Source organism: Drosophila virilis, chromosome 3 (genome assembly GCF_030788295.1).
Source record: "Drosophila virilis strain 15010-1051.87 chromosome 3, Dvir_AGI_RSII-ME, whole genome shotgun sequence".
NCBI lineage: Eukaryota > Metazoa > Arthropoda > Insecta > Diptera > Drosophilidae > Drosophila > Drosophila virilis.
The window spans coordinates 12,233,024-12,252,564 of record NC_091545.1 but is presented as its reverse complement, the minus strand read 5'-3'; the positions used below and the strand labels follow the sequence as shown (position 1 = coordinate 12,252,564).

At 45.8% G+C, this 19,541-nt stretch overlaps 6 protein-coding genes across 10 annotated transcripts; 3 read left to right on the top strand and 3 right to left on the bottom strand.

The window, feature by feature from the left end:
* Positions 1-458: 458 nt before the first annotated feature.
* Positions 459-3,578, bottom strand: LOC6623198 (SANT and BTB domain regulator of class switch recombination). Its single transcript, XM_002047229.4, has 5 exons — positions 2,633-3,578; positions 1,622-2,582; positions 1,327-1,549; positions 1,048-1,264; positions 459-994 (listed from the first exon to the last, which is right to left on the bottom strand). Exons 1-5 carry the CDS (start codon positions 3,529-3,531, stop codon positions 616-618), a joined length of 2,679 nt encoding a protein of 892 aa, XP_002047265.1. The 5' UTR covers positions 3,532-3,578; the 3' UTR covers positions 459-615.
* A 96-nt stretch (positions 3,579-3,674) lies between these two features.
* RpS17 (ribosomal protein S17) lies at positions 3,675-4,586 on the top strand. The gene is made up of 3 exons (XM_002047228.3): positions 3,675-3,771; positions 3,996-4,147; positions 4,213-4,586. The coding sequence occupies exons 1-3, from the start codon at positions 3,769-3,771 to the stop codon at positions 4,451-4,453; spliced, it is 396 nt and encodes a 131-aa protein (XP_002047264.2). The 5' UTR covers positions 3,675-3,768; the 3' UTR covers positions 4,454-4,586.
* Shc (SHC-adaptor protein) lies at positions 4,436-6,565 on the bottom strand. The gene is made up of 2 exons (XM_002047227.4): positions 6,012-6,565; positions 4,436-5,952 (listed from the first exon to the last, which is right to left on the bottom strand). Exons 1-2 carry the CDS (start codon positions 6,197-6,199, stop codon positions 4,884-4,886), a joined length of 1,257 nt encoding a protein of 418 aa, XP_002047263.1. The 5' UTR covers positions 6,200-6,565; the 3' UTR covers positions 4,436-4,883.
* A 110-nt stretch (positions 6,566-6,675) lies between these two features.
* On the top strand, positions 6,676-19,374 carry Atat (alpha-tubulin acetylase). Of its 5 annotated transcripts, XM_002047225.4 has the most exons (8): positions 6,676-6,814; positions 7,032-7,273; positions 13,000-13,146; positions 13,242-13,397; positions 13,469-13,858; positions 14,957-15,149; positions 17,877-17,941; positions 18,542-19,374. In XM_002047225.4, exons 3-8 carry the CDS (start codon positions 13,040-13,042, stop codon positions 19,044-19,046), a joined length of 1,416 nt encoding a protein of 471 aa, XP_002047261.2. In that variant the 5' UTR covers positions 6,676-6,814; positions 7,032-7,273; positions 13,000-13,039; the 3' UTR covers positions 19,047-19,374. The 5 variants fall into 5 exon arrangements, with proteins under 5 accessions (XP_002047261.2, XP_015030707.1, XP_070064279.1 ...); XM_015175221.3 differs by lacking the exon at positions 6,676-6,814 and having other exon boundaries at positions 6,850-7,273; XM_070208178.1 differs by lacking the exons at positions 6,676-6,814; positions 7,032-7,273 and having other exon boundaries at positions 13,000-13,161.
* On the bottom strand, positions 8,384-9,820 carry aay (phosphoserine phosphatase). The gene has a single exon (XM_002047226.4). It carries the CDS (start codon positions 9,451-9,453, stop codon positions 8,617-8,619), a length of 837 nt encoding a protein of 278 aa, XP_002047262.1. The 5' UTR covers positions 9,454-9,820; the 3' UTR covers positions 8,384-8,616.
* LOC26531479 (putative cyclin-dependent serine/threonine-protein kinase DDB_G0272797/DDB_G0274007) lies at positions 15,519-17,436 on the top strand. The gene is made up of 4 exons (XM_032434669.2): positions 15,519-15,788; positions 15,882-15,977; positions 16,043-16,822; positions 16,878-17,436. Exons 1-4 carry the CDS (start codon positions 15,723-15,725, stop codon positions 17,013-17,015), a joined length of 1,080 nt encoding a protein of 359 aa, XP_032290560.1. The 5' UTR covers positions 15,519-15,722; the 3' UTR covers positions 17,016-17,436.
* Positions 19,375-19,541: the final 167 nt, after the last annotated feature.

Genomic DNA, 19,541 nt, shown 5'->3' with positions numbered 1-19,541 from the left:
TATATATATATTAATTGTGTTGCGTTTCCGGCTACAGGCTGAGCCTAGGGCCCAGCCCCCCATCCTCTCGACATTTGATTATGTTTTGTAATAGAACCCAGGGTTCCGTTTGCGCAGCCGCATTTATTGTTAAGCAAGGACAACAACAACAACAACAAATGAGAGAAACAAAATTTTTAAAAAAGAAAAATTTATATATACAATTTACTTGCTACACTTAAAATATGCATACGAAACATTTTTTGTCATCTGTAACTGGTTTAATTTAAGTCGAAAGGCGAAACGAAAAGCAAAGTGAAAATTAATTTTAAAGTTGAAAACAAAATGAAACCAAGCTATAAGAAAAAAAAAATCTTTGTAAATTGCGTTAAGTTAATAATAATAAACAACTATTAAGAAATGCATGAGAATCTGTTGGAGCCCACACGCCAGGAATTAACTTCTAATCAATTTCTATACTATTATTTTTTTTTATGCATTTCTGTTAAATCTTCACACATACGTAATTTTGATGGTTTTGTTGCACAGTGTTAAAACTCGTTGGCTAATCCAAACATGTGTCTACATTGTCTAATGCCAATATTGTCCTATATTATTGCTAATCGATTCCAGCGTCTACTTGTGCTTTTGCTTGGACATTGGTGCTGCGCCAGGACCGCATGCCATGCCTCCAACTGTGGCACCCAGGCCGCTGTACAGATTCAGATTGCTGCTGCTGCTTCCGAGAGTGCCGCCCAAATTGCTGGCATTGCTGTTTAGCATATTGTGATTGCTGTGCCGCTGCTTGAGCATCTCCTTCCATTCGGACTCCAGGCGCACGTAGGTGCCGCCCAGCGGTTGGGCATTGTGCACCAGATTTTGATCGGAGCCCGTTTTCTTGGTCACATAGCTGGCCACCTGTTTCATGATCTTCTCCTCGAAGTCGCGCTGATGATCCTGATTGCTGCGCGCCGACAGCTCACCCGACCAGAAGCGACCAGAGACGGCGGCGGGCCTAACCCAAAGAGATTAGCATATGTTTTCTCACACACCTGAAGCTCGACTTACCGTTTGCGTTTCTTCGTGGCGCGCGCATTTCGCGGCGGCGGCGGTCGATGATCCGATTCGCAGCCATCGCTGCTGGACGAGTATTCGTCATCGAGCAGCGTGTTGCGTATGCGCGCACGCTGCCTGCACGCATCCTCCGAGCTGGTTGAGGTCGTCTCCGACTCGGTGCTGGTTTCCATTTCATAGCGACAGCGGCGACTAACCCGATGATTGGTCACTGTGCGAGAGATTTACAGCAGCTTAACAAAAGTAACTTATCAACCGGAAGCAAATACCCACTGTCCATGCAGAGCTGCGGCAACAAGCCTTGGCGGCAGCGTTGCGGCGTCAACGAGATGCCCAGCCAATTGGGATTGATCTCGCCTGCGGCGGCCAGCTGCTGGGTTTGCATGGGCGGCTGCTCACACAGCGCATAGTTCTCGGCGACCAGCTGGGCAATGGTCAGAATGGCGCGCTCACGATCCGTGTCCACCAACACGCTGTGCTCGCGGAACTGGCAGCCCTTCACAGAGAGAGAGAGAGAGAGAGAGAAATATGGTTAATAGTTAGCTCGAGATTAATAAATCATATTTACATTTGGACCAGGTAATGTTTCGTAGCGGAAGGCTTGCTGATTGCAGCAGGCGTAACGGCCAGCTGGTCCGGCAATGCGTCCCTCGGTTTCGGGACCCAGAAAGTTGGGCGGCTCGGTATGATAGCGACACCAGGTCATTTGGTAAGCCGGAAAATGCGCCTCGCAGGTGCAGCAATACAGATAATGGCAATGGCCCCACAACTTCCAGTAGACCTTGCGCCACGACTTGAGCTCCTTGAACAGCTGCATCACGTACACATTGAGATCCCAGTTCGTGTCGCGCACATGGCTGCTGACCAGCTGACCCCAACGATTCAGACGTATATTGCTGGGTATGCAGTTCACGTGGGACTTCATCGTGTTTGTCACACAGCGACAGCAGCGCGCACAGCGAAACAGTCCGGAAATGCTGTAGAAATGTCCGCGCAGCACCTCGGGATCTGGCTCGCAGAGGCTTTGTATAAGCTTTGTCCATAGCCGGGGCGTGACACGCTCCTTCTTATCGCGCACCATTTCGAGCTCCAGATTGGTGAACATGGCAGCCAGGCGCGTGACCAGCGCATCATTGAGGCACGACAGATTCGTGGAGGTGCGCACCACCTCGCTGAGATGGGCGTGACAGAAGGTCAGGCACTCGAGCAGCAACGGATCCATTTGCAGAAAGCTGGCCGACACCAGTATGGGCACCACATTATTGCCATCCAGCAGGGGACCAGCTGCAGCAGGGTTCTGGCTCGGAGCAGCAGGCAGTTCCTGACTCTGGGCACTGTGCTTGATCCACTTCATCAGCCAGTCAAAGATTTGTATGTCGCAGTGCACCGATATGTCCATCTCCTCCAGGCGCTGTCCAGCCGTCACATCCGCAAAGTAGCCCATCTTGCTGACCAGCAGACTCTGCGGGCAGCTAAAATCGCGCGAGGTGTTCTTCACCTCGTCGCACACGTGAATGACGACCTCGGGTCTAAATGGAGAGCATTAAATAACGCAACTAGCTCGCTTCAATATACTCACTCCTTCTTCTCCTGGCGCGCATGTTTGCTGTCCTTGACCAGCAACAAGGATTTGCGACGCGTCGTTGTAGTTGACGAAGTTTTGCTCATCGGCTCCTTGACCGAGGTGCGCACCATGCTATTGACGCTATTGTTCTCTGTCGGCGCTGCTCCTGGGCTATCGCTAGGTGAGCTAACGCTGGCCGAGCTCGAGGTGGGCGTCACCAAACAGGATGCTACGTTTGGGCTAAGCTCCGACTTGAGCAGCAGCGACGGCTGTGGCGGCTGCAACGGCTGCGGCTGCGGCTGCAACTGCGACTGCGGCGGCGGCTGCGGCTGCGGTTTCGTCAACTTGCTGCGCCCGCTGTTGTTGGTGGAGAGTGCAACGGGCAATGGCATGGGACATATAAAGGGTAGCACAGAGTCCAGAACACCCTCGTTGATGACATAGTCCAGTTGCTCGCTTAGTTTCGGATGCAGCCCTTGGCCCGAATGTACGTGTCCGGTGCGCATCGATGCCTTGTGCTCCGTCAGCAGCAGGCTGCTGCGGTTGCCGTCGTCGCGGCTGCTGTTGCTGCCCAGCTGGCGAAAGGGACGCTTCAGGGTGAGAAGTTTGTTGACCAATTCATTTTCAGCCAAACTATCGAAATCGAATTCATCTTTTTTGGAATTTCGCTTTGCGAATGGACCAGCGAGACTCTCAACGGGGGGCACTGGCTCCCGATTATATGGTTTGCCCTCAACTTTTGTTATCATATCGTTAACGTGACAGGAAAGTTTGAGAAAATCGAGAAAATCATTTAAACTGATTTGAAAATCAGAACCGTTGTTGTTGCTGTTGCTGCCCGCTTGCTGTTGTTCCTCCGTATTTGAGTTGGATGCTGCAGCAGCTCCTTCTTCATCATTATTTGACTTTTCCATTTCACTGACCCACTTTTGAAAAATTGCGAATCAAATAAATTCGCACTTTTTTCCGTTACTTTGGTTACCGTGCTTCTTCTTCTTCTTCTTCCCATTGCCATTCACAGTGGTTAACATGATGCTTCCTCTTTCATTTCGTCCATTAACATCATATGCAACCCTGAACATGCAATTCACACAAAAGATGTCATTTTGACAGCGGCTCTTTTCTGTTCTTTTCCGGTAACAACGTTCGCAATGGTGGGTGTCCAAATGCCAAAAATCGAATAAAAAACCTTAAATATAAATGCAATCAACGCATCTTAAGCACTAATATGTGAAGAAAAGTGTAGATAAATATGTGCAGCGTTCGCGCTCTTTAAAATTACATACAATGCAGCCATTGAATTGGCCAAAAAAATTGATTGTTTATGTGACCAGAGCCGCCAACTAATCCTGTGTTTTCAACCAACTCCCAACTGTAGGGTCGCGTCAGAACCAAGACTGTGAAGAAGGCCGCCAAGGTCATCATTGAGAAGTACTACACACGCCTGACGTTGGATTTCCACACCAACAAGCGTATCTGCGAGGAGGTTGCCATCATTCCCACCAAGCCCCTCTGCAACAAGATTGCCGGGTAAGTTGCTGACAAGGAGCTGCTTAACACTGAGAATGTTCTACTTATTGGGAATGTGTCCACAGCTATGTTACCCACTTGATGGGCCGTCTGCGTCACTCCCAGGTGCGCGGTATTTCGATCAAGCTGCAGGAAGAGGAGCGCGAGCGTCGTGACAACTACGTTCCGGCTGTCTCCGCTCTGGAGCAGGACATCATCGATGTCGATGCCGACACCAAGGAGATGTTGAAACTGTTGGACTTCCACAACATTCGTGGCCTGCAGCTTACCCAGCCCAACACCAACAACTTTGGACGTCGCAATTAGGTTTTAATCGGAAGGACAGTAGATGCTGCTGGTGATCCTTAAGTTCTACAAAGGCGCCTGTTTTTTTTGCTAAATATCAAATGGTTGCATCGACAACACAATAAACATCGTGTGTGAAATGCAAAAATAGAAATTATTGCCTTGTTTATGGTGTGAAAGCGACAAATTTGTGAATTGGTTAATGGAATGGAGAGTAAAATGCATCGTTTGGTTTATTTTCATTTTAATGAAAAATACTGTAGACATGCACATATAAATGTGTATACATTCGATCCATAAATAAATGGGTTTGTTTTTATACAATGATAGACGATATATAAAAGATATTCTCTACAAGTGCACATATGTAAATCTAAGTGTGTACACGAATATATATATGTATATATATATAGATAATGGTATATGAAGAGTTGTATATGGTTTGTGTAATTTATGCGCTGTCGGCCGCCTGATCCAGATTGGGCCTGCGCACCGGATTACGCAAGACCAGCTCCGAATCCTCCGATATGATGGGCAGTGCATGAACCCAATGATAGTTGATCAGATGGCTGATGCTGTCGAATATGCGATCTTTGGTACGCACCACGCCCTCGGGATCGATGAGCAGCAAGTGCTTGGGTGTTTTGCCCTCAAGTCCGGTCAGCACATATTGGCCACGCTTGCCCTGGGATTCGCGCACCAGGAAATCGCCATCCTGCTGCAAAAGACGCTCGGCAATTGGGCGAGAGATCGCAGCATGGAACCATATTTCGGCAGTTAGCGGGCACTGTGGCCCATCGAAGACATCGCGTATGGAACTGGGCGCAGGCCCAGCGACGGAAGCTGCCTGCAGCGGATCGAAGTTGCCGAGGGCCAGTTTGTTGGTGGTTTGATCGGGTGGCGGGGAGTTAAGATCGATAAGATTGCTGCTCAAGCGATCGCGCGGTTTCTTTAAATTCAATTGTGCCACACGCGGTGCGTGCGGATTAAACGGCAATTGTGCCAGTGGCTGTGGCTGCTCCTCGCAAGGCAAATCCGGCGGCAGCTTGTTCGGCAAATCGTTATAATACTCCTTGACATTCTCCTTGCAGCTCTGATTCAGGTTATCTGCCGCGGCGCTTGCTGCATGCTCGTTTTGCCTGCTGAGCGCATTGAAGCGCAGCACAAACGCCTTGCCTATGGTCACGATCAGGTCCTCGCTCTGGCCGCCAGCGCACTCCAGGACATAGCAGGCGCGCCACTCGTCGCCCTCGCGCTTGGCGATGTAGGCCAGGAAGTCGAGGGTGTCGTTATCGCCGCCGGACGCAAACGAAATCCGGGGCATATTGTGATTGGCAATCACTTCGCCCGTTTCCACATTGCTGAGTGTCAGCGCACGACTGGACACGTTGATGATGATGTTTGTGCCCGCATGCTGCATGCTCGGACGATCCGATATAAAGTTGTGCAACTTTTTGTCCAGACGCCGTTTGCTGGCAGACTTCAGGCCAGCTGCTTCGCACACACGATTAATGCACTCACTAAAATTGGATGCTGTAGCAGCTAGTGGAGATTGATTATGTGTATTTCTATCACCTACCGTGCGAGCAGCGTGCGCGTCTCAAAGTCCAGCGATTTCATGGAGGTCTTGACCTCAACGCAGCCCGTGTAACGAACATTGAATGTAACGCCCTTTTCCAATATGACGTCGTCGGGATATATGCAGCCATCGCTAGTGGCACTGGCGCCTGTGCCACCGTTGCCGGCATCGCCGCCATTCCTTGGCATTTCGTTTGTGTATGCGTATTTTGGGCGTCCTGTGTGTGTCCTTTGTTTGTAGTGTTGTATCGGGTCGTCGAATGACTCACTTGAGAGAATGAACGAACCTGAGTTACTGCATGTCGTTCATTTGGTTCGTTGCAGTTGCCGATAACAGCTGTTAAATAACAGAATCCATAATGCGCAAAACACTCGAATTCGGCTGCCTTAAGTCTTTCTTCGTGTGTAATCCAGAGTTCTGGCCACAGTCAAGACCTTTTAATAATGTGGTATATTGCAAATTATATATTTATTTATTTAACAGTTCTTGCGTCAGTGTGACCAGCATAACTTCACGCCATATCGACCGACCGCCACAGCTTATTTAGCAGCAATCGCCCAAACACTCGAACAATCAGCTGCTGTAAGCTACCTCTCGGTTCAGCTTGTTGCTAGTTAAAAAAAGCTTGTGGCAAGTTAAAGCTTCAGCATAACGCTTATATCTTATTTGACTGTCGTGCATACAACAACGCTTGGTCGGACGCTAAATCGTGCGTGTCGGTTTTCTGTGTGTTTTCAAGCGGGGCATATACATACACAGTTGTTCTCAGAGTCGATGCGCCATCGTCAAAGCTGGCAAAAGAAGTAATTTAAAGTCGAAATATCTCAAATTTCAATAAAAATATATTTACAAATCAATTCGTGCTTAAACAATTAAGCCGTATCTTTTGCTGTTCTTGCAATTTGGCTGCAACAAGAGCAACAACAGTAGACAATAAAAACTTGTTCAATAAATACAACAAATTTTAGGGTGTAGTTCAAAACAGAAAAAAATTAGAAAATATTTTTATTTTGGCCACAGAAATATAAATTAACAATCGATAAAGCACCAAAGGCAGCATACAAAACCAGACGGACACACCCCCGCGCCGGAGACGCAACTGCAGCCAACCCCCACACAAGCAAACGTAAATCTGTGCAGCGGTTACGCCAACGCAGCAGCCGTGCAATTGGAATCTGATTGGAACGCTGACGCGTCGGCTGACTATAAAGACTATATATATAATATAAAATCAACGTTTTCTGCAGTTTATAATTGTTGTGGTAAGTTAATTGCTCCTTTTGCTATTTTATCATCAAACTTTTTGTTGCCTGTTTCTTAACATTTTCTGTGTGCGTGTGTGTGTGTGTGCGCGTCTGTTGCTGTTTTTGGATGCGGCTCAGTGAGCATAAAACCATTTTTACGTCATTTACAGGTTGAAATAAGTTTTATATCATTTGCACACACATACATACGAACACACACATATTCAAAAACGGTATTCGTGCGTCATTTGAATGAGACTTCTGTAGCCACAGGCACTGCGTCATAGCGGTAGTCCCTTAGTCTTACTTCTTGCACACATTCTAACCTACACACAGGCACACGCGCACACACACACACACACACACAGACGCGCGCGCACTTGTATTTAAGCCACTCTGAAACATAATTATGTTTTTTTACTCAGTTTTTGTTGTTGGTGATCTCATCGTTTGGTGCCTTCCGCTAATTGCCGCTCTAAACGCTTCAGGCCTGGCCGCCCAACGGTCCAGACATTTAATTTGGCCTTAATTCACGCCTCTGCCGCTTTAAACAGCAGCCGCGTCGCTCCTAATATGGCCTAGACTAGAGCAAGCGCCGATTGAAGCTGATGACGTTGACCCTCAAACAACAACTCATGCCGGTTAACATTTATCGGTTATTCTATCGATAACACCCACGCGAACACGACCTTGGCTGCTTCTTGTTTAGCTAAATGCTGCGGACACAGTTATTAAATATTTAACAGGGGCAAATTTGTGCCTTAATTACATTTAGAAAGTGTGCCCCATGACTTTAACCTTTGTGTCAGTTTTTAGTGGTAAGCTATAAAAAAAGAGCACGACGAACTCTCGTTTCCATTTCACGCTCTGTATCTTAATGCTGGAATGATACTCTTAAGCAGGCACACAGCAAATGGAAAGTGTCAACGCAGCATTGCGTTGCTAGTTAACAGCTCTGTTAAGTGCGCTTGGCAGGGGAAATAAACTACATATATATATATATACATACAAATATTTACAGTGGGGCGAATGGTGTTTTTTCTAGAATAATCTTGGCTTGCCAGTAAGCAGCTCCTTTGGCCAGATCTCTCTCAATCCATACAAAAATAGAACCCAAACATTGGTAAATTTTAATTTTACTATTGTTTTTATTGTTTACCAAGTGGCTATAAACTTATGCACACACATGCACATATTTCATTATATATATATATATATTTTAATATGTAGGTTTATACTTAAATTAGTTGCTTATAAACTATAACACGCCGATTTGGAATACTAAATTCGCTGTGGTGACAAAGCGCCCCTTCTTGTGCTTCTCCTGTCCCCCAACTCCCGCCGCCCACTGTGCGGCACACTCACATCAGCTGCTCAAAATCTGTTATGTAATACTGGGCGCGTCTGTAGACCTCTGTGCGCACCACATTGCCGCCATAGCCAATGAAATGATTGGCCGGCGGCACAGCCTCCAAATCGGTGGCACCATCGCCAATCATGGTGATGAGCGCGTCGGCTGGCTGCCGTTTCCTAATCATGCCAATGGCATCCGCCTTGCCGCCGGAGCGCGATGTCGGCTGATTGATATCGAAGCTATCGTAGGCACCCTTGTAGTCGAAGAGTATTTTGTTGGCATACATGTTGGTCAGTGGAATGCCCAGCTCGGCGGCAACGGGAGCTATCAGGCAATCAAAGCCGCCGGATATGAGATATACCTGTTTGCCGTCCGCCTTCAATTGTGCCACAAAACGCTTCACATTGCGGCTGAGAGTGCTGGGACGCTGCTTGATGAAGTCGGCTACCTGCTGCTGTGAGGGACGTATGATATTGAGGCGTATCTTGAGCGCATCCTGAAAGGTCATGCTGCCGCCCATGGCCTCCTTGGTCACACGCGCCACCTCGCTGCCCTTGCCGCAGAATTCGGCCAGCTCGTCGATGCCCTCCTCACAGATGACGGTCGAGTCCACATCGAAGCAGACAATCTGCGACTGTTGTATGATCTTGGCTGCCTGCAGCGGCTGTTTCGGTGGCGTCGCGGTTACCGTGGGCGTGGTTGACACCGTTTTGCCATTGGCCAGCGCCGCATTCAGCTGCTGGGCGAGCAGCGTGGCCGTCGCCGCGGTCGCCGTGGCGCCTGCACAGCCGTTGGTGGCGGCGGTGGCACTGGGACGTGCCATGCTCAGCACGGAGCTGCTCATCTTTCGAATGGATTGCACGTTGTCTATGGATTCTACAAATTACGTAAAAGCTGCTGTGTCGCTGCTCTGGTACGTTTTGATTTTGATTTCGCTTTGTTCACAGCACGCCGTTGCCGTTTGCCTCTAAAATTTTCCGTTGTCAGCGTGTATGTATGCGTGTATGTATGTATACGTTTTCTCCTTTATTTTGCACACGCGCGTTTTTTTCTGCTCAGCTGTTTATTGTTTTTGTTTTGGATATGAAACAGTGTTTGTCAGCTTGGCATAACTTGCTTTTTGGTTTTCAGCTATTGAAAATTATATGCGCTTAATGAACGATCCTCACGATCTGTACGCGTTGACTGGCCTTTTACAACTGAATTCCCACCAGTCACTGTTCGCCCTTATAAGAAAACTCGAGCAAACAGACACAAGTGCAGCGTGCTGTTAGTTTGCTCGCCTGCTCTCTCGTTCTCTCTCGCAGCTGTCAGACGCACTGTCTCGACGCTGACCAGCGCGCACACATGTCTCTGTTAGTGTGTGCGTGTGAGTGGCGATCATACGATAACTACCAATAACAACTTTGCATGTTTTACGAGTGTGTGTAGTGTTTTGCTGTTACATTTACACAATGTTTGTCGATAAACAGCTGCCGTAGATATCGTTTCTACACCGACTGTCAGTTCACCTACATCGAATGTCCCAAATTAGACGCTAGTGAACCTTTGCCCAGTCATGCGTGCGCGAGACGTATCTGTTTGTTTGTCTTAATCAAATCACAAACAGCTGAAGAATTAAAAAGTGTCGCTTGTCGCTTGAGTGCTTACTAGAACCGCTTTTTACCGGTTTAGCGACCCATTCATGTCTGGTGGTCGTCGCTTATCATAAGCGGGCCAATAAAACATAGCTATACTGATTAAAGTGTAGGGTATCGGTCGCTGAATTGGTGTTATGTATTTGTCTGACTTTTCTAGTCGTTTGGAAACCTTGAGCACAGGAGTTCTTTGGAAACCGGAATATTGTCTTATCAGTTGATAATGTTTAGTGTTTTAAAAAATACAGGGTATTCGATGGCTAAATGAAAACAGTTTGACCACTTTCCTTTTTTTAAGTTTTAATGGATGTGGAAAATATACATACATATGTATGTATATACATATGTATAATAAACAGGGGCGCGTTTTAGGTGCTGATGCAATGCAGTCTCACGTTACGCGTTACGTCGCAACGTAACAGAACACTGATCAGCCGCTTAGCAGCAATCTTCTCTGTCTATCTCTCTCTCTCTCTCTCTCTCTCTTTCTCTCTCTGGCCTCTCTGCTAGATAAAACTTACGTGTGGCGCGTGCAATGCAAACAACAAAAACAAGAATGGAAAATTGAACTGCACTCGCTGCGGCTTCAATTGTTGTTATTGTTGTTTTGCGGAATAACAAGTTGTTTTGATCATCGTGCGAGTCGGTTGCGAGGCGTGTTAAAAACAACAACAGGCCCGAGACCGCAAATGTATTTCATTGCCAGCGATTATGCACTTTGTGTGCAGTTGGTTGCATCGATAACGATAAATTTAGCTGCGTGCACATTTAAAGCCCAAACAGTTAACGACTTAGATTGAACACAGTCATTAAAAGGCTTAGTTTTAATTGACGTGGCCGTCTCCTTGTTGCCTTGGACAACAAACACCTGTCAGGAATTCAACAGCACCGGTTGTTGGGCGTCAAGTTTTTCCCTTAGCTTGCTTTACATTTATCGATTGACCTTGTTGCTGCATAAATTTGACTCAAGTCTGCTTTTGGCTAGCTAAATTTCTGTCGTGTCAAGAAACAGAACCAGGCTCCATGAAACTGATGTACATGCATGTATGTGTGTGTATATGTGAGCCCACACGTACACATTGAAAACACTTCATTTTTATTGGCCTTTGACCAGCCACGTGTGTCTGACTAACGTTCGATAATAGAATACGCCTATGTATATTATATTTTGGCTAGTCATTACGAAATTTGTTGAGACAGTTGACGGTGACGTCTATTTGTTCCATTGTAACTGAGAGGTAGTTGTAAGTACATACATACATTCACACATTCACACAATATATGTACATGTGTATGTATGTACATACAATACGATATTGTATTTAATACACGCCCACAACAAACAAATAAGCTATGGAAGGGGCTCTCCCGAACACGCATTGGTCCGGTGCTAACCTCAGACGAGGGCTTGTTTTTTTCCTCCAGTCGTCGCTCAATCAGCTGATAGACAAAAACAAAAAAAAAAGGAAAAATAAAAATCTGTAGCCAGACCGAAGACCGTGTAATTGCTTTATTTAATTTCATCACTATGCATGAAAAAATAGAATTACATGTGAAAAAATATTTTTATTTGTGAACTGTCTGCTTGTAATTGATTTGTTTTCGATTAAATAGTACTGCAAGTTGCCAAGCGTTTTGTTTCCAACTGCATTTATTGCTGATTAACGGTTAAATTGTAAGAGATTTGATCGCACGCCGCCCTCTCGCTTGCACTCGTGTTCGCCAGCTCTCTACACGCGATTTCAGCTCCTTTGCTTGCTCTCACGCTCTCTCACACATACACTATATACTTGACATATTTACTTATGCGCATGTATGTATGTATGTATGCATGCACGTATTTAAGACGGATGAGCCAAAAGGGGAGCAACAATAAGAAATGCAGCCTGTACACCGCCCGCTCCTTTTGTGGTCGGTTGCTTTTGTTCTTGTTTTTGTTCTAGATCATGCGCTTTGGCTTATAAACAGTTATAAAGCACTTCGTGGAGAGAGAGTCGGTGTATAGCAACGTCAACAGTTTGCTGTTGGGCAAATAAACAACAAGAACGACAACTGCAAGGCAACCCCCTCTGCTGGGGGCCACACGCTGTAAGCACGTCATTTGTGCGCTTGCTGTTGCTATCGCATTTTGACATTCGGACTGCGCTGCAGCGACGCCGACGGCGACTGCAGCGTTGACGGTGACTGCAGCTGCAGGCCGTTGTTTAACTTTGTCGCTGACAAAACTACTCAAAATAGCAACGGAAAAAGTTTTGCATGTGCTCGAAATGATTGCCTCGCCCCGCCCCATCCTGAAATGTAATTACAAAAGCGCTTATCGTTCTCTTTCTGCCGGCATCAGTTCGTTGCACTCGCAAATCAACAATAAACTATGACAGGAGTTTTGTAACCGCAATCTGCCCCACTTTCCATTAATGAGTTGAATGACACGATAACATTACGCATATTAAACGTTTATCGTTATCGGTTCAAATAAGGACCCACGCATAAGCTGGCAGCATTGCGCAAGAAGAAGCTGCCAGACTGTTATTTACTTTCCGCCATTTTTTTGTCTGTCGACACACCTACACGTGTTCAATTAATTGCTGAATCATGCATGTGCCACAACTACCATTCAGTGAATCGCATGTGCGATGATTCCCACACAAAGTCGCGCCCAAAAGTGGATGCGACAAACTGACACACTGATAATCAAATTGAACGCGCCTTTTTGCAATGCTCTATTTAATTGGCATTCCCAATTGCAATTTCAGTTGTTCTATACGTTCATCAGCAGCAGCAGCAGCAGCAATTATGGTGGATTTCCGTTTCGACATCAAACCGCTGTTTCCGCAGCCAATTATCAAAGTGACATCCAATCTATTGCCGCACACCTTTCGGGGTGATCGGCGTCAGTGCTTGTGAGTATTGAAATTGTACGCGGGCTTGTTGTTAACCCAATTTGATCCGTAAGTCAATTAACCGTTACGCTTTCCACACTCACACACGCACCCAGAGATGCCACCTCAAAGATGTCCGAGATAATTGATCGACTGGGTCAGCTGTCGGCCACATCGCAGGGCCTGAACAAACCGGTGACCACGGCTCAACGCTTACGCATGTCGGAGAACCAGACCATCTATCTGCTGGCGGATCCTGAGGCGGGCAACAAGTGAGCCAGCTCCCATTGAGCTCGCCTGGCATCCAGACCAACTTATATGACTGTGCACGTTTCTTTTGCAGCGGCTGTGTCATTGGCCTGCTTAAGGTCGGCACCAAAGATCTCTACTTGTTCGATGAGAAGGGCCAGACCCGCAAAATGGAGCAGTCGCCCTCAATTTTGGACTTTTACGTGCACGAGACACGTCAGCGTGCTGGACTAGGCAAGCGTTTGTTCGAAACCATGTTGAGTGAGGAGCAATGGACACCACCCAAGTGTTCCGTGGATCGGCCATCCGAGAAGCTGCTGGCCTTTCTGGGCAAGCACTATGGCCTGGTGCGCACCATCCCCCAGGCCAATAACTTTGTGCTCTACGAGGGCTTCTTCAATGATGCGGCCTCCCAGAATGGCTCCAGAAATGGACATGCCGATTCACCACAGCGCACCAAGAATGGCCTCCACATAACAAACAGGTGAGTTGTTTTTTGATTTTATTTTGTTTTCCACGCGATGTAGCGTTGTTTGGTGCTGCGCTTCGTGGCGGGGCAGTAGGTTAATTAAGGCGTTGCGCCTTGCAGGAAATATTTCACTTGGCTTAGTTGCCCATTTCTTGGCCAGAACATTTGCATATCGCACGCAAACATCCGACTAGGTCATTTGTTTACTTGTGTGCGGTGTTTCCAGTGGGCGTGAGCGATAAAATTGATCGCCTGCGGAAAAGCACTTATCGATAAATAAAATTTAAGAAAAATGTATGCAATCTATTAACGGTGGCTTGTTGCTTGCGCTTTCACTTTTTATATGTATATGCTCCTATCATTATGTATCATATTCATAACTGATGCGTGTTTTGCTCAACTTGTTATACACTTTGCAGGGCTTACTATAAGCATATATCATCGGATATATTATGATCAGGCTGAAGATATAGCCTTTCGTCTGTCTGTTTTCTAACGTTTATGAAACATTATAGATTATACATATATTTATACTATATCATACTTTCCATAATCAAATTTAAATTTTATGTGAAAAACTCCTGGGTTTCCCAAGATATATTAACATAACTAACTAATTACGAACGTCACCGTGGCTCAATAAACACCTAAACGTGAAAAAAAGAGATTAACAGAAATATGTTAACATCGGTTAACAGAAAATTCAGTGCTATAAAAACCGTTATATATAGAAGTTTTCTAACCTAACAAAGTTAACGTCAAAAAACGATTAACAGAAAAATGTTAACATCGGTTAACAGAAAATTCAGTTCTATAAAAACCGTTAAGTATCAGATGTATCTGCAAGTGTATTTATTCTTCGGTATATACCAACAGAAACTTTTCTTTCTTGTTCAATATTAATATTAATTAGTTAATTTATGTGAGCTTAACACGATTTAAAGCTAACAAGTTGAGCGCACGCATCAAAAAGTAACTAATTATAATTGGAATATATGCCCGTAATATTTAAGTGTAATAAACGTTAACTATTTTCAATCCACATGTTGCGCCTACTACTACTAACGATAATCAACAAACAACTACCAAAAATCCATGAATCAACCAAACAAGTCCTAACACACAACTCTTTGGTGCCACCTATTTGGGCGATGAGGCCGATCACCAAAAGCGCTTCGGTCGACGCAACAGCAACCTGCAGCAGCAGCACCAGCATCTGCAGCAGCCGTCGCTGCTGCAGCAAATAACACAGATCTCGCCAAATGGACGGTATGGTGCACCGCGTCCCACATGCAGCATGGCCGAGGTACTCAAACATTAAATGTTCAAAAGTTCAAGTTCAAGTTCCCAAGTTTCGTGCACAGTTTGAATGCCACTGATGATAGCCCAAATGCAGTTTGACTTTCATTGCGCTCTGCTAGCCCCTGTGTGTGTGTGTGTGCGTGTGTGTGTGTGTTTTGCCTTATTTAACAGCCAGTGTATGTGTGATTAATTGTTTGCTTTTGTTTTATTTATTTTATTGATTCGTTCCCAAGTAAAATATCAATTTTGGACTCAAAAAAAGAAAAAAACACATTTAATTAAAGCTTGATCTTAGCATGCCTGTAGCTCAGTTTCATAGCGTTTAGTTGTTTGAATCATTTGTGGATCTACGAATTGTTTAGTTAACATTTGTACTTCACACGATTCACAACGAATTCTTGTTTTATTTCTGAACAAAACACAAATTATTTCGCTTTGCGTAATTTTATATAATCCGAACCAAAAAAAAAAAAAAAAAATAAAAGTAATCGTATACAATTTCGACGCGCTATTCCGTGCCAAAGTTTTACGTGTGCGGTTTTCGAATTTTAGCATTTAATCAATTGTTGTAAAAATTATGGATCCAAAACGTGGTGGTAATGTGGCAGCAACACGCCAAGGAGCGTCCAAGACGAGCGTTGCCGTAAGTTGAATTAAAGCAAAGCAGCAACTGTGCCTGTGTGCGTGTCTGTCTGTGTGTGTGTGCGTATGTGTGTAGTTCTGTTTTGATTTGCAGTCGCGTCACGGGATGGTGCCGCCTGCCAACATGGCCCGCAAATACGGCAGCGAGGTCAGCCTGACGCCCAGCCAGGCCAAGCAGGGTGTGGAAAATGTAAGCTGTTCCAGCTACACGGCCACACGGCATCCATTGCAATAAAAGCCATCCTCTTCCGACAGCCGCGCAAGAGTCCGCTAGATGCGCTGAGCCGCATGAACTATCGCCAGGATCCCTTCCAGCGCCGTTCGGGCCTGCAGGATGTGGATGATTCGTTTATGGCAGCCAATGCCTTTGCGCGTCCCTCACGCCTGCGGCACTCGGGCCTGGAAGGCAACATGTCCGTGGCCAGCAACCAGCCGGCAGCAAATGCCGCCGTGGCACCCATACGCGTTGCCTCGGGCCAGGAGGCGCCGCAGATGCAAATGCAATACCAGCCGCAAATGCAGCAACAGCAGCAGCAGCAGCAACAGCCACCGCAGGCTGCCCAGATACCACAGCAAGCCGTTTCCAACCTGGCTCCGGCGCAGGTGCCGCTACAACAGCAGCCGCCGCCAGCACAACAACAGCAACAGTTGGCACCAGCAACTGTTGTGCCCACACAGCAGTCGTTGCCGCAACAGCAGCAACAGCCGCAATACGTGCAGCAGCCGGCTGCTGGTCAACCCACGCGCCATGAGCCTTACCCCAGCGGACGCGCCCATGTGCAACATCAGCATCATCAACAGCAACAACAGCAGCAGCAGCATCAACAGCAGCTCCAACAGCAGCAACAGAATCCCCATGAGCAACAACAGCTGGCACAGCAGGATGCACAGGCTCAAGCTCAAGCACAGATGCAGCAGCAGCAGCAGCAAATGCAAATGCAACAGCAGCAGCAGCAACCACCCGCCCAAATGTCGCCGCGCAAGTACCAGCAACTGCAGCAGCAACAGCAACTACAGCAGCAACAACCTGGCTACGTAAATATGCGACAAGTTGCATGCATACGAATTTAATGACACCTCAAACCCATAGCCCACACAGGCGACGGGCGCTGGAGCTGTGCCTCCAGCTGCCGAAATGTGCACCACATGCCCCAATTGCCAGACGACCATCTATTTGGTGCGCACGCCCGAGCTGGGGCACGGCGATGCTGGCCTGCCGCTGCAGTAGGACGACCACATGCTTTGTCAATCCCATACAGAAATTCACTCCAGAAAAGGAAACAAACAAATCAATGAAAAAGTCTAAAAAAAAATTTATGAAAATGTAACTTTGGCGTAAAGAAATTCAAGCTCATATTTAGATGCGTGTGCGTGTGTGTGTATGGGGATTGCGCGCAGGCCCCATACCCAGAAGAGAAGTGGTGCTTTGCTTGGTGATCACAATGCATCCAAATTTGAAGTAGAACCCGACGAACAAATACAAATCTCCCCAAATTCTCGGTTCACCTTTCCGACTATATATACTGCCCAAGTCGAAACAAACGAAAGATGAATAACAATAATTTGTTTTGCCAGAACAGCTCGAAACTTCCATGCTCTGACACGAAATTTCACTGTAAATAAAGACTCTAATTTTATTTTACTGAAAATTTGGTGTCGCAACTGTTCGCAACTTTCGCTGCGGGTGGTTTGGCCCATTTTGTGGGTCAACCCCCACCCAAGTGTGTGGAGATATCAACCCCGCGGCTGCTTTGGCCGCGTGCCAAGGGGCTGTTTGTAAGGGCGAAAATGGAACTTCGCTTGACACTTGCGCTAGATTCTGGCAGGCGGAGGGGTATGCGCTACTAAAACTGCGTCTTTTTGTTTCCTTTTGTTTATTTAGACGACATTCTGGCTGTTAATAAAGCAATTCATTTGGTTGCCGCTGAGCTAAATCGACCTTTTATTTTTCATTTTGCTTCTCTAACAATTTTGGTTAAGGAAATATATTCTAGCACTCTCTCTCATGAGTAACCCTAACACAGATATGACCTAAATGTTTAATATGTATGTTCATTTGCATCTTCTTTATTCTTCAACCCTCGTGCAGATAATTCACTCGGGCAGCGGCAGTTCCAGCAAGAGCGGCGGCGGTGGCAGCTCAGAGTCTAACAGGTAAACCGAATGTGGCTAATTTTTGTTTTTAACTAACACCTGAGCATATTTGATCATTCGGTTTATATTTTGTCATTTTTGGTTACATTACTTTCTTTTGTTGTCTTTCAGAATCAAATAATTACGCATACGCACACACGGCTGCATTACATTGAAAAACAATTATCAACTAATCAAGTGTACAAAGCTTTCTTTTTATAGAAGATTATTTATAATTTTGCATTATCATAGGTTTTAATTATGCGTGAATTTACTTAATGTACAATCAGCGAGGAGGCTCCACTCGCCGCACACCCACCCCACCCCCCTCCCCCCTCAAAACACACCTCTACCATCACTTAAACCTCTACACACACACACACACTCACACTCACACTCACGGCACGGGTAGTCAGCTCGATCGGAACCGTTACACAAAATACCTGATAATTGTGATTACATTTGTATAAATTTTTATTTTAACTCTTTTAACATTATTGCATTGTTTTTTGTCGTAATTTATTTTCATTTGTCGTGCAATAAAATCAACAAGAAAATTTAATCAATATGAAATTAGTGTAGTGTATGTTATTTAACAGCCTCTGTTAACTTTTTCAACAGAGGCAGCGACATTGCCCAACTTACCGCACAATTCCAGAATTTGCAGGCGATTGGCGATGCTATCGAGCATTATCACTTGGAGCTAGAGCGTGTACCGGAACCAGAACCGGAACCAGAGCCTGTAACCGAGGAGGTGATCACTCCGGCATCGCCGCCACCTAAGAGTTACACTCCAACACCGCCAATGGTGCGTTCGCCGGAGGTGGTTGAGAGCATTATTGGTGAGAATCGTAAGCCGCCGGCTTTTCAGCTAAGCAAGCAGCACACTGGCATGAAGAATCGCTCCTCGGGCGTGGGCATGGCCGTTATGCCTAGCGACAAGATGGAGTTCAATCAGCCGGAACGCGAGGATTTCGGCGTGGTTAAGATAAATCGTCCCCTGGGCAATGAGATCACGTCGCCCGTTCAGGACAACACAGATGCCATGTCCACTGTGTCCTCAACGGCCGGCCTGACCGATCAGGGCTTTAACGATCTAAAATTCTATCACAATAAGTTGTGGTAAAGCCATGCAAGAGATATCAGCATATTTGCGAACAATAGTTGCTAATGTGTTTACATTTTTTGTACGTGTCATAAACAGAAAATATGCATAACAATTAATATGAAATTAGCATTTAAGATATAATTATTAACAAACTAGAGAAAAACACAACGGTTCCTGTTTGCTTTAGTTCACTTTTGTTGTACGCTTTGTAGTTTTCTGTTATGTTAATTAGTTCATTTGTTACAACCCACGCACTTGAAAGCGCAGTTGAATGTTAACAGCAACATTAACAGTCTGTAGTTCAATGCAGTTAACAGCAGTGAAGCAAAATGAAAAAAAAAAATAAGTATTAGCGAATAGAATATTAATGATATTCAACAACTGTGCGTATCTTCCATTGCAGCAAACGCGATTATTACGAACAGATATATAGCGAATATATGCTATAACTGGCCCACATACTCAATATACCAATTTGTCGAACCAAATTTCATGTATTCTGTAATATTTAGT

Excerpts from the sequence above, each read along its gene's own strand:
- Shc (XM_002047227.4), bottom strand. The coding sequence starts at position 6,199 with ATGCCAAGGAATGGCGGCGATGCCGGCAACGGTGGCACAGGCGCCAGT. Across the intron at positions 5,953-6,011 it reads ACGCGCACGCTGCTCGCACG|TGAGTGCATTAATCGTGTGT; the intron begins GTAGGTGATAGA and ends ATCCAATTTTAG.
- aay (XM_002047226.4), bottom strand. The coding sequence starts at position 9,453 with ATGAGCAGCTCCGTGCTGAGCATGGCACGTCCCAGTGCCACCGCCGCC.
- RpS17 (XM_002047228.3), top strand. Across the intron at positions 4,148-4,212 it reads CTCTGCAACAAGATTGCCGG|CTATGTTACCCACTTGATGG; the intron begins GTAAGTTGCTGA and ends ATGTGTCCACAG.
- LOC6623198 (XM_002047229.4), bottom strand. The coding sequence starts at position 3,531 with ATGGAAAAGTCAAATAATGATGAAGAAGGAGCTGCTGCAGCATCCAAC. Across the intron at positions 2,583-2,632 it reads GCGCGCCAGGAGAAGAAGGA|ACCCGAGGTCGTCATTCACG; the intron begins GTGAGTATATTG and ends CTCTCCATTTAG. Across the intron at positions 1,550-1,621 it reads AAACATTACCTGGTCCAAAT|GGCTGCCAGTTCCGCGAGCA; the intron begins GTAAATATGATT and ends CTCTCTGTGAAG.
- Atat (XM_002047225.4), top strand. The coding sequence starts at position 13,040 with ATGGTGGATTTCCGTTTCGACATCAAACCGCTGTTTCCGCAGCCAATT. Across the intron at positions 13,398-13,468 it reads GATCCTGAGGCGGGCAACAA|CGGCTGTGTCATTGGCCTGC; the intron begins GTGAGCCAGCTC and ends TTTCTTTTGCAG. Across the intron at positions 13,859-14,956 it reads GGCCTCCACATAACAAACAG|TCCTAACACACAACTCTTTG; the intron begins GTGAGTTGTTTT and ends CAACCAAACAAG.
- LOC26531479 (XM_032434669.2), top strand. The coding sequence starts at position 15,723 with ATGGATCCAAAACGTGGTGGTAATGTGGCAGCAACACGCCAAGGAGCG. Across the intron at positions 15,789-15,881 it reads CGTCCAAGACGAGCGTTGCC|TCGCGTCACGGGATGGTGCC; the intron begins GTAAGTTGAATT and ends TTTGATTTGCAG. Across the intron at positions 15,978-16,042 it reads CCAAGCAGGGTGTGGAAAAT|CCGCGCAAGAGTCCGCTAGA; the intron begins GTAAGCTGTTCC and ends CTCTTCCGACAG.